Below are 12,568 nucleotides of genomic sequence, written 5' to 3' on the forward strand. Positions count from 1 at the left end.
TATGTAAAATAATACATTATACATTTTAATTTAACCTCAATCCAGCATATGGTGGGCCAAGCTATTGACCATGAACTGTCACATGAACTCATAGGAACATTCCATCACACTATGCACACAATGTAACACTGACAGGTTAATATGTGTTTGTGACAGACGAACAAGGCCGGACCCAGAACTCTGGTGCAGGCACTCCTTAAATGGAGGGGAGACAGGTGTAGGGAAGGGGCGGGGCCTGCACTCAGTGCTCGATACTGGCATTCGGGGAGTAGCATCGTTACAGTGTGATATGGGATGCCAGTCCAACTTTCCTTACTGCTATGTCGAGGTTTCACGCATCGTAGATTGTGGCTTTTCAGGCACTTTGTGCACTGTTTTTTTTCCATGCCGCTGTGAGTGAGGGATCGGGCGTGTCCCATTCCATGCACTTCCTGGAGTATCAGGAAGGTAGATTATGTATTTGCTTTCAAACTAATTTTTTTGCCAATTCATAGTGCATCGGTACATCCCTACATCTTAGATTAGAGATTTTGGTTTCATGCTGTTTTCAGGCAGCTGTGGCATGGGATGACCAGCAATGACAAGTGAGGACTATCCTGAGGAAGATTCCTGTTTTCTACCTTATGGAAAATGCATTTACAGCATTTATCAGACGCCCTCATCCAGAGCGACTTACAATCAGTAGTTACAGGGACAGTCCTCCCCCCTGGAGCAACTTAGGGTTAAGTGTCTTGCTCAGGGACACAATGGTAGTAAGCAGGATTTGAACCTGGGTCTTTTGGTTCATAGGCAAGTGTGTTACCCACTAGGCTACTACCACCATAATGCCGGCCTACAGTGGAATTAGTTGGGGCAAGACCAAGCAAAACCTTAGCCGAACATCAACACTAATTTCACAGCCTTTGATCTCCAGAGCACTGATCTCCACAATCAGCCTGTTTATAGGCGTGGAAGAGGAGGTATAATTGTGTGTATGTGAGCACAGTGTCAGATGTTCCAAACCTTCTTTCCATCACCCTGTTTTGATAGACTGCACCGTGGGAGTGTGGAAAAAGCAGCAGCCGTGCACAAGGAATACATTTCCTACTAGATGAAACACATCCCAAAAGGATTGTTTGCAGACTCACGGGAAAGAGCTCTGCCATTAAACTCACTATTCAAAACGCTTATTCCTAAGTAGAGTCACAGCTGCTGGAGCCCATTCTGGGAAACAGAGGACAGGGGGGACCTACCCAGGGTAAGGCGGGGCCAACCACAACACAGTTCTGATCATATTGTGAGTATATTGTTATTTGTGACACTTTTAGTCAAGATTTAGTCAGAGGGACTACGCAGTACTAACTCTTTTTCTATTATCTATTATCTATTATCTGCATGTTTTTGATGATAAATTAGCATCTTTTTCAAAAACAAAAAGTAAAAAAATGGATGGATTTGGTAATGTTTTGGATGCATTACCTGTGAGGTGGAATGGATTATCTCGGCAAAGGAGAAGCACTTACTAACACAGATTTAGGCAGGTTTGTGAACAATATTTGAGAGTAATGGGTCTTTTGTGTATGTGGAAAATGAGTTCAGCTCATGAAAAATGGGAGTAAAAACAAAAGTGTTGCTGACAAGTCATTTATACATATAGCTACGTCCAGTGATGCTTCCTTGTATGAGACTGAACATGGTTAAACCTATTTGTTAAATGGTACCTGTTTTATGTTGATAATCATCAACAATTTTTTTACATCGACTTATCAAGTCCTCATGGAAGTACATAACCTGTCTATACATAAGCCAGTCCAGAATTTGTAATAATTTCTCTACAGCTCTAGAAAAAGACTAAATGAGAGAGAAGGGAGAGAAATGAACATGCCCTGCTTCCAAAAACACTTCTGACTGCACTCGGGTGTTTGAACTTGCCAAAAAGTCCACCAAGAGCTGCATTTATCAGACATCTAAGGGAGCTTTGTGGAAGCCCTCTAGCATACTCTGCTGCCCCGTGGGAATTTGAAAGTTTGTTATATTTCATAATGCCTTTGAACCTCTGAGAACTGGTTGAGTGGCGAGGACAGTTGGGACAGCAGAGATGCAAGCCTTCGCATCCAAGCTCTACGAGCGAGGACGTGCCTGGCCGTGTGACATCTCATTTGCTTCAGTGCGGAGTTTGAAGTGTTTCGGAGGAGCTGTAATGCTGCGCTGGTGAGTGCTTTCAGCAGGCAGCTTGGACCTGCAACAGCTCACTGTCATGCTCCATGGAACTCCTTTCATTCAGAATCAGTTTTTAATATCCATTCGGAAATGCAGTTCTTATAGATTCGTGATGTTTCATCTGTACAGTGTCCCTGCTGGATTGGTAAATGCCCCGGGAGCCTTTTTTGTTAACAAATCCATTACCCTGCACTCGTTGAGAGAAGCAAAAAAGACAATGTCAATCAGGAGACGGCTGCGGCTAATAATCTGTCTCCTCACTTATTGTCCCCAAAAGCTTTTCTGGGAGATTTACTGCTCTGTGCTTAGAATGCACCCCAGCTCCTCATTCTTATAACAGGCTTGTTTTCTGACGGAGGAAACTAAGCAACACAAGGGTGCACTGGGTTCACATCACTCTGAATATTGTTGCAAGGACGCACCTTCATATGATGTGATGTACTGAGGCCAGTGGGACACAGGTATGAATATTAATGTGAATGATGAAAAAAAAATTGCTCCAATTAACCCAAGTCAATTAAAGTGAAACCATAAAAATATTAATGGCCTTTAGACATATGGAAGTGTTCTGCTCATCATTCCTCCTGAAACAGCTACCAGTCAGAGATGGGGACTCGAGTGTTGAGAATCGAACTCAAGTCGCACAAACAATGACTTACGGCTTGACTTTAGACTTGCCCTCAAAGACTTGTGAGTCATTTATCCAACCAAGCGAAGAAGAAGAATTTTCAGAGCACCAACCTCAACCCCAACTCTTGCTAGAGCACATGAATACACAATGCTGGCCACAGCAAGCCCAGAGGGAATAAAAGTACTATTGCCCATCATTCAAATTACATAAAACTGTTACATTTATATCATGATTTCATTCATTTCAGTTTTTCCAAGTGTTATGAAAATGTTCCCTCCCTGATACACACAACGTCACGCATGCGTGCAGCCATGGCAATGGCAAAATTCATCTGTGACATTTGCTATCGCATTTGGCTATAAGGACAGCTGCCAAGTGAACGTCAGAATAATGGCGGGTCTTTCAACAGATCAGCATACCTATCAGAATAGCATATCCTTGTGTAATGCACATGCGTCACACGATCAAGGTTGTGTTTTGGTTGTGTATATCATTCTATCATACTACCAAATAAAGGTGGTTACATGTGGGTAGGGCTAATCTTAGGGCTATCAGTATGCTATTCTGACAGAGTATGCTGATCTGTCAGAACACCGGCTCGACTACGTATAATTTCATCAGGCACCTCAACATGCACAAGGAAAAGTCAGTGGGTCAGGTGAAAAAGGTGAACTTATGTTTAGGAAGGTAAAGTTACCGCTACCACAATCTAATATACCACAGAATATTAGAGCTTTACTGTTCTTCCCTCAATCTTACCTTTTAATTTGTTTAATATTTCTTATTTTACACGGAAGTCCGTTACTTAATGCGTCCGTTACTTAATGCACAGGATCAATCAGTGCACCTGGTAGACTAAAACTGTTCAGCTGTATGATATTTTGAATGTATATTGCATTCCCCAACATTTGCAGCCTATGGAGACGTACAGATTACGATGTGTAATTTAGCATTCTCCATTTAGGATTCAGCTGCTGCTGATTTCTTGATTTCTGAATTTTATCGATTTCTATAAAATGTTACAGTTTTTTTTAAGTTTTCATGAGGAATGCCATTAAAATGTTCAATAACATGACCTCTCTTAGGCTCTGTACAAAATAGCATAGTCTACTGCAAAATGCAACATGGTCTAAAAAATATTGCAGCAGTGTTGTTAACATAAAATAACAGCAGTTTTGTCCCTACATGTATTAATTTTATAGTTTTATTAGCTTTATTACCCAAGCAAGTAAATTAATTTACATGTTCATAGCCCTCTGAAGTGCATGTTCAGATTAATAATTTGATCATAGATATTATCAATAATAGATGATATATTACAGTACATGTTTTAATTTTAAAAATTAAAGTGAAGTGATTGTGATACACTTAACCATCACCCTTGGTGAGCGGTGGGCAGCCATGACAGGTGCCCGGATAGCAGTGTGTGGGGACGCTGCTTTGCTCAGTGGCACCTCAGTGGCACTTTGGCGACTAGGCATTTGAACCATCAACCTTCTGATTACTGGGGTCGCTTCTTTAACCGCTAGGCCACCACTGACCCATGTGGACCATTATCTGTATTATCAGTATTATCCGCAGAACGTTAATTTCAGTCATTTGAGATTTGGAAAAAATGACTTGTGAACCTCTTTGCTGCCACTCAAACACAAGGTGTCTGATCTTGTGTGAGTAGACAGTAAGGAGACCACATAATAAGTTATTTCCAGAAATGTCCATTGGGTCCCTATAATTCTTGCTTTTCAGTATTTAGTATGTCTGTCTTTATCAAGGGATAATGAGACAATTCATTCATATCAATGTTCAGTTTTTACACAAATGATGTGATTCTCATTTGATGTAGATTTCTTATTAGCTGATTTGGATGCTGAGCATCACAGACAAAATACTCCGTGTTGAAAAAAACAGTACCCCTGGGGTGCCTGCATGAAGAATGCATGAGAGTCTGGGACAAGGCGCACTTGGAAGGGAGTACGAACAGCATGTATATTAACACCGCTTCCTGGCGCTTACACGCTGCCATTTTAAAACCCTGAGGGACGGCCCAGGAGGCTACTGCATAAAACTCTCAACATCAAGGCGTTTAACGGGAATGGAAGCAGCCAGCCGCCGGCATGTAAAATCAATGTCAATTTGTGGAAGAGCGTTTTTTTTAAACAGGCTGCTCTGTGACAAAGACCAGTCTAAAGTAGTCAGCTGACTGGTTGATAGAGACACATTGTAGCTCAAATGCTTTACCACAGCATAAGCACGACAAAGTACTGTTTTTCAGTGGCTGATTTGTTAGACTTGTTAGATTGTGGAAGGTTTCATTACTGGATATGGACCATAGATGCACGGCTAAATAAGTGCATTGTACCACAGGTATAAACGTAAAGTACAAATTACTGTTTTATTTAGCTGAAACACTGTGGAGAAGTGTGTTCTTCATTTATTGTTCCTTATGGAACTGTTGTTGTCAACAAAAAAAGTATTCTAGTTTTCATATGCATTTGAATCGGAATTTTGAATTTTGACAACCCACGTCCAGTTATGTCCATGTAATGCCAAGATTCTACACAGAACCGGATCTGTCAGAGGATGCAGTCACGTCCTGACTCAGGCTTACTATCCCCCAGGTACTCCTTCCAGGATGAGGAGGACATGTTTATGGTGGTGGACCTGCTACTAGGAGGGGACCTCCGCTATCACCTGCAGCAGAATGTCCATTTCTCCGAAAGCACAGTCAAGCTGTACATCTGCGAGATCGCCTTGGCACTGCACTACCTCCGCAACAAGCGCATCATTCACAGGTGAGAAATGAGGATAATTACACTGTATTTGCCATGTAGAATATGTCCTCTGTCAAGGGAAGTGGAGCTGTCTGATCCTGTCAGTTTCTTACACGGCAACCAGTGATGACAGGGATGTCCTCAATGTCCCAAAACTGTTCCAATAAGGAACACAAGGTTACACTTTTGCTGTTAAAACCTGAAAAACTTTACTTTGAACAACAGACATCTTGCTTCCTGCAGCAGTGATGTTGCACAGAAGATTTAGGGTCAATTTGCATTTCCATGGGAAAAAAAAAGATATTTTAATATTCACCCCATCTGTATGGAAATTGAACACATAATCTAAATCAGTTCTTCAGGAAAGTGCAATAATATGTGTGTGGAACTGTCATGCATACTGTTATTGTGTGTAATTGTGTTTTATATGTATTTTATGAATCATCAGTGAACAGGATGGTAGACCACTGGTCCAGGTCACATGGTCATGTGCCCACTGCAAATGTCCACAGCGGTGTCTTGGTGTCAGTGGAGTCACCTGCAATGGTTGTCTGGCATTCAAGCCAAAGTGGTGGAGTTTGTCTGGAAACCCTGGTACCCTCGCATCTTGTAAATGGGCCCGCAGCTGTGTGGTACATAGGTCCTTAGTTACTGGTCATCATTGTGGTCTGTCACTGGTGGGGCTCCACCCCTGGGTGTGTCATGAACTCTGCGAGTATTTCTGTGTCTTGATGCAAGTCTGCTGATGCAAGTCAGTTTACCCCACATCGTACATTGTTATTTAGCAGACATGCAATAGGTCTTACTGTTTGTGCCACTGGCAAGAAAACAGGTATGGTATTTTTCCAAGTGGTTTGGGGGGGCTCTTGAGAGTTTTGCCTCGACGTGCAACAGTGGGTCTGTGGAGACGAAGCGGAGCTACTTGCGAAATCAAGGGAAGAAACACATGAGACATTTTTAAAGCATCTGCTCAGGAAGCCTTCAATAATTAACGCAGGACCACTGCTCAATTAGCAGACTCCCTGTGCAAGTGGGAAAACACTCGGGAAGTGAAAGGGGCTGGAAAGAGGAAGATGAGTCAAAGAAGTCCCAGAAGAGTGTGCTTTCTCCCAAAGACAGGTGACACCATGGCTTGAGCAGGCGGATTCCATTTGCATTGGAAGAATTGAGCTGACAAAACTATGTTCGTCAGTGCTCAATGAGCACTTTGTTTAATTATGCATACCTACTAGTTTGCTCGGGCTTTGCTTCTTCATAGGCTTAAAATAAGAATCAAAACATTGTTCCTACTTATGCATAAGATAAAATGGTCTTAACATTGACTTTGTTATACGATGTGTATAGGATGTTTTGAGACTTCTTAAACCCAATTCTTTAGTTAACTGATGTGTTTAATGTGGCTCAAGAACTGAGCCATATCTTTTTACCTTGGCAGTGCACCACACAGCATATCTAGAGTTAGATACTGATGGAGAGGCTTGTTTTACTTAGTCCTGGAACTGCAGCTCTCAGCTCTGACTGCAGTGAAGAACAAACACAGAATCATCGTTCAGACCGCAGGCAGCCTTGACAGTCAGAACCTCTTATTATGAAAGCAGTCAGCAGAGGCAGACAACAGACTCCTGACACCCAAGTGGCAATTCATTTGCACGCACGGAGATGGAACATTACTCACTCACTAGCTCAAGGCATACGTTAGAGGCAGTGGTGGCCTAGCGGTTAAGGAAGCGTCCCCGTAATCAGAAGGTTGCCGGTTCGAATCCCGATTCGCCAAGGTGCCACTGAGGTGCCACTGAGCAAAAGCACCGTCCCCTGCTCACTCAGGGTGATGGGTTAAATGCAGAGGACAAATTTCACTGTGTGCATCGTGTGCTGTGCTGCTGTGTATCACGTGACAATCACTTCACAAAGAACAAAGATGGCAGTTATTGAAAGATTCTTCCAAATCTGCTGGCCTCCTGCCTTTATTTCTATTCGAACGAAGTGAAGCTGAGCTCTGAACAGCTTCGGGTTGGTTTTGCAGGCTGACAACTACATCTCCAGGGAGGGTTTGGCCTTGGAGGAAGCCCTTCTCTCTGAGATGCGTGACTGCAGAATGTAACTTTTTTAGTTTAATTGCATCATGGGATACATCTTGGTTTGATGTGTATGCTTCGCTGAAGGCTTCTCGGAGGCCACCTGTTTGTGTCTTTCCACTCGCTCTCTCACTTCAGAGTGTTCGGGGCAAAGCGGAGCAGCTGCGCTGAGCGTTTGCCAGGGACAGTGACCAGGTGTCTCATGTCCTCGCTCAAACTCACCCCCACTGCTTTTATGCATGGATTTCAGTGGTGGTGAACAGCAGTGTCCCTCTGAAAGTCCCCCACTTTCAACTCTGCTCCTGACAGAAGGTTAATGGTTGCAAACCCATATGTTTGCTCATGCACCCATTGACTATGTATAAATCATATTTTGAGGAGTGTGTACCTCAGAGTAAAATAGTTTTTCAGGTGCTGGAGGCTGGCAGTGCCCAAAAGGGTTGGAATTGCACGTTTTGGTATTTCAGTCGTGCTTTTGATGAGGAACCCGGAGTGAGAGCTAGTAAATAATGCATCAGTAATTATTGTGAGGCAGTTGCAGAGGATATGCTCAAAGGAGACAAGCCTAAATAGAACCTGAACACTTTAGCAAGGGCAGGTACAAAAATCAACAAGCTCTGTTTTATACCAAAAGAAGAAAGAACAGCAGTGGTGGAAAAATTTTAGATTTGTAATCTAAATGTATAAAGGATAACACTCAAAGGTTAATCAAAATTCTGTATATTCCTGTATGCTATATACATTAGATCTGTAAGTCTTGGCCCAGGTTCGTACTCAATTGCAGTCATTTTAGTCAGGCTCTTTAGTAGTTCTCAAATTCAATTCAAATTCAAATTTTATTTGTCACGTACACAGTCATACATGGTATGATTGGTGCATTGAAATGCTTGTGCGACTGCTGTTGAGCTCAATATTATAAATATTGCAAATATAAATATTTTCAAGTGCTGCTTGTAAATTTGATTTGGTGATTGGTAAAAGTGTTTCGCATGTTGTGAGTATGTTTTATTATATGCAATTTTTTTTAATTAAATGTTCATTTGACTTGCAATTCTCAGCCACCATTGTCATAATTATCATGATAGAGATGCAAAAATTTATGCTAATGAGGTCAAGCAGCTGCCGATTATATTTTAAACTCGCACGTTTCCTTTCCCTCTTAATATAGCGTGTACAAAGAAAGTCGGGCTTGGTGAAACTGTCGATCTCACGCCAGGTCAGGTCTAAATTTTTGGGACAATTACAGCTAATATAGACTCTATATAGTCTACAGTATAAAACAAAAAAAAATAAGAACAAAAACCTACAACTTCTGCTTATTTTTTGCATTTTATTCTTTTAATGTGTGTATGCAGGAATTAATTGGTCTTGGCTTGTCTTGGACAGGGGGCTCCAGGGAAGATTTGGCACCAATGATTTAGGCAATAGATGTTTACTGTTATTTACTACCTTTTTCATTTACCTTTCATTTTTGAAATGCTGGAGCTACTTTCCAGTCTTTAGTACAAATGAATGGATGGATCAATTTTTCTCAGTAGTTAAAAAAAATCTATCAGATTGTGGCATGTTTAGTGCAAATTCAAGGGATCTGTTAACAAGTCATATTTTAATTATGTGTTTCTGATCCAAACAAGAGTTTGAAAGTCAGTCAGATCTAGCATGAGCTGGACAGTTCTCTTCTGGGTCTATCCCAGCAGCCCCTTGGCCTCTCACCACCTGCAGGGATCAAGTGACCATTTGGCCATCTCAGTTTCTGCCCTCATCAGGATACCTGATGTAATGAGGTTATTAGAGCCAGGTAATAGGTTGTTGGACCAGTCAAGCGAGAGAAAAGTCTCAGGGATCGGTTTCAATGGTGCCACCCTAAGTCCTTTGGGACTGTGGAGAATCATTACTAGGTTCCTCCCAGGGTGCTACAGTGTCATTGCATCGAGAGAGGACGGGGGGTGGGGAAACATGGACATGGACATGGTTAGAGGACATGTTTAAGAGGGACATACTTACCATGATGTGAACCACCTTGCAATGCTGTAGCTCTTGTGTCAGATAGTGCCAGCATTTTATTAAAATCACTTATAATAATCAGTTGCAAAGGAAGGATTTGTCATTGGGCCTCATATTTCTGTCTCTGGGCTTTGTGTACCATAATCTTTTAAAAGGTATTACATATTTATATCACATGTACTACAATGAAATAAAAACATAATTTGCCAACCCTTAATTAAAATCATAATAATATAAAATCATTTGATGAACGATGAAATAATAATGTGAACTTGCAGGTTTCTGATAAATGACAGGGGGCACTACACTATGAATCAGAGATGGGGCGGAGACTATTATGACTGGAATTTTACAGAAATGGCATTGCCTAATTTCTTCTTTTGTCTGTAACACAAATAGAGAAGGTTCAACAAGCTCCCATGGGATATTTTAATACAAAAATTTATAAATGGTGAAGCAATAAAAGCCAGTGCACTTCAGCCACCCCTTGAATAGGGACGTCTAAACTTGCGTTGCACTGCACCTGTGGGTTGATGTCTGCTTTTTCCTCCACGTTGCCATGCGACCCTCCCATAAGGCTTGTTGTCAGGGTGACGGGGGGATGGGGGGGGCTGATGTGATCAACAGATCTCCACTTTTGTTGGTAATGATGAGCATTTTGGTGGAGGTGCAGCAGCCTGCCCTGTTGCTCCACAATGGGGCTGGGCTATTTAAAAAACGAAACGCTGCCCCCTCCTGCTCCTTTTGAAGGAAATGTCAGCTAATTAACTGCAACACGAATGACCTTTTCTCACCCACGTCCCCAGCTCGGGGCGTCAAACACTGAACCGTCCTTAGACGCCTGGCCACATGTACTTCTTTCTCAGCACTTCCTTCTGTCTGTCTTTGATGTCCTAATTCCCACGTTTCTCAAATGAAATTAAAATCTACTTAGTATCTATGATTGGCTGACAGGTATCACCCTCATTTAGCTGTTTTAGCTGTGTAGTCTGCTTAATGCACCACCTATACATTTTTACATACACCGAATGGGTGGTACACCGAATGGGTGGTACACCTGTCTATTTTTACACCCCAAAAAATTCATATGCAGAACAGGGCCAATAAGGGTCGTGCTGCAGCAGCCCGACTCCAATGAAAGTGCAGCAGATTGCAGCGCTGATAAGCTTTGCACTGGTTTGCAGCATACGCAAGCTGCATGATAAGCAATGTCCAGGTCTTGCCAATTTGGTAGGCTTTTTTTGCACAGATATCAAAGAATAGTGGGAGATAGTCAGCTGCTGTAATCTGTAATCATTTGTACATTTGACGTTGATACCACTTGAGTGGGCAGTGTGAACACAATCCTTTTACATGTCTGAGATTTGATCAAGCCAGACAATCGGCAGTCGATGTCTTAGTGATGACTGACATGGAAATTGATGCGCATAGTGATCACCGTGCACAGCAATTGTATAGGTGTGTTAGTTGTTAAATGTGATACGTTATTCACCTTTTTTTCACAAGATGACAGGAGTTTGTGTGATATGTCCCCATCCTCACCTTTTATAAGCAGTCCTAATTGAAAATGACCCACCCCACTTCTGCATGGCGTGCCGACTTGAGTACCATGAACTGAGCTCACACACATAACATACATGCATACACACTGCAAAGCAAAAAACTAAGTGAAGCAAACAGGAACACCTGCCGTGCACATACACACACCATTACACTGTACACAAAAGTACACAACGGCAGCATCTGAAGATGAAATTTTAGATTTCACAGTGTGGTGTGGTGATTTATGAGAAGGCCACGTAATCGAGGGGCATCCACACAAACTGGACAGTCCATTCGCCATCCCCGCAAGATAAATACACTGTGTCACACAACACTATCAGCTAAATACTGCATTTTAAGGGTTCTATGTACACTGCTGAATACACACAGTTTACTAACTTGACAGTTTTTCTTTTTTTTCACCAACCAACAACGATTACAAAAATGGCTCCTTTTTATAGTCAAGGTGAATCGCCTTGTGAGCAGTGGGCAGTTGTGAAAGTCACCCGAGGGCAGAGTTTGGGGACAGTACCTTGCTCAAGGGGACCTCAGTGGAAACCTTTCAGCTACAAGTTAATTTTTTAGCCACCAGGCCACCACTGCCTCTCAAAATAAATTCTATTAAATTAAGTTTAGCTTCTCATCTTCCAGAATTGTTGTTTGCTTCCAATTGTTTGGTTCCCTACTTAACATTTGCTGAAGACCCTGTGCAGTCCGTCATTCAGGGAACTACAAAACAATCAGAATGCACCCAAGCAGAATTGCATGCTTTCTTGTCTTTCAAGGTCACAGCAGAATAGTGAATTGCTTGCCTTCTATTCCACTCTTCTGTGCACATGTTTGTGTTAACATTATCTACTCAACTAAAAATATTAATTTGTTGTCTCATTATGGCCTGTGAAATGATTTGAATAAAAGATGTCTGATAGACATACACACAAGGCTCTAATCACCCCCAGTCGTTTGGCATGGATGATTAGAACGCTTTATATGTTGGTTTTCTCCCTCACTGCGTTGTTCTGTTCTGTTCAGTTGAGGGTTCTCTTTATGTTTATGGTCATCGTGCCTCTGTTCTTTTCAGTTATTACAGCATATCATTTGTAATTATTCTTATTTCTTATAGAAATTCATATCTTAATTACTATAATGACTAATAATATTAATTATTAGTTATATGCATTTCTGTATAGTTGCCCTACTTTGATCATTTTAAAAACTTTTTAAACCTTAAAAACCTTTTGTTCCCTTCCAGTGCTTGAGGGAGCTTATTGTGACAGTATGTGTCTCTGTTCATTTCAGGCTTTGTAATAGAAATGATAGGAGAAAAACAAATGGCCTGTGGCAAA

At 41.7% G+C, this 12,568-nt stretch overlaps 1 protein-coding gene across 5 annotated transcripts in view; it reads left to right on the forward strand.

The window, feature by feature from the left end:
- Nucleotides 1-12,568, forward strand: part of stk32a (serine/threonine kinase 32A) — a 36,444-nt gene that overhangs the window by 11,431 nt on the left and 12,445 nt on the right. For all 5 annotated transcript variants that reach the window (XR_003750150.1, XM_028984200.1, XM_028984198.1 and 2 more), the window contains one exon: nucleotides 5,449-5,622. Coding sequence is in view for 4 of the 5 variants with exons in the window: in XM_028984200.1 (XP_028840033.1) it covers nucleotides 5,449-5,622 (174 nt within the window). In the remaining variant the exon portion in view is untranslated. The remainder of the gene's footprint in view (nucleotides 1-5,448; nucleotides 5,623-12,568) is intronic.

Source organism: Denticeps clupeoides, chromosome 6 (assembly GCF_900700375.1).
Source record: "Denticeps clupeoides chromosome 6, fDenClu1.1, whole genome shotgun sequence".
NCBI lineage: Eukaryota > Metazoa > Chordata > Actinopteri > Clupeiformes > Denticipitidae > Denticeps > Denticeps clupeoides.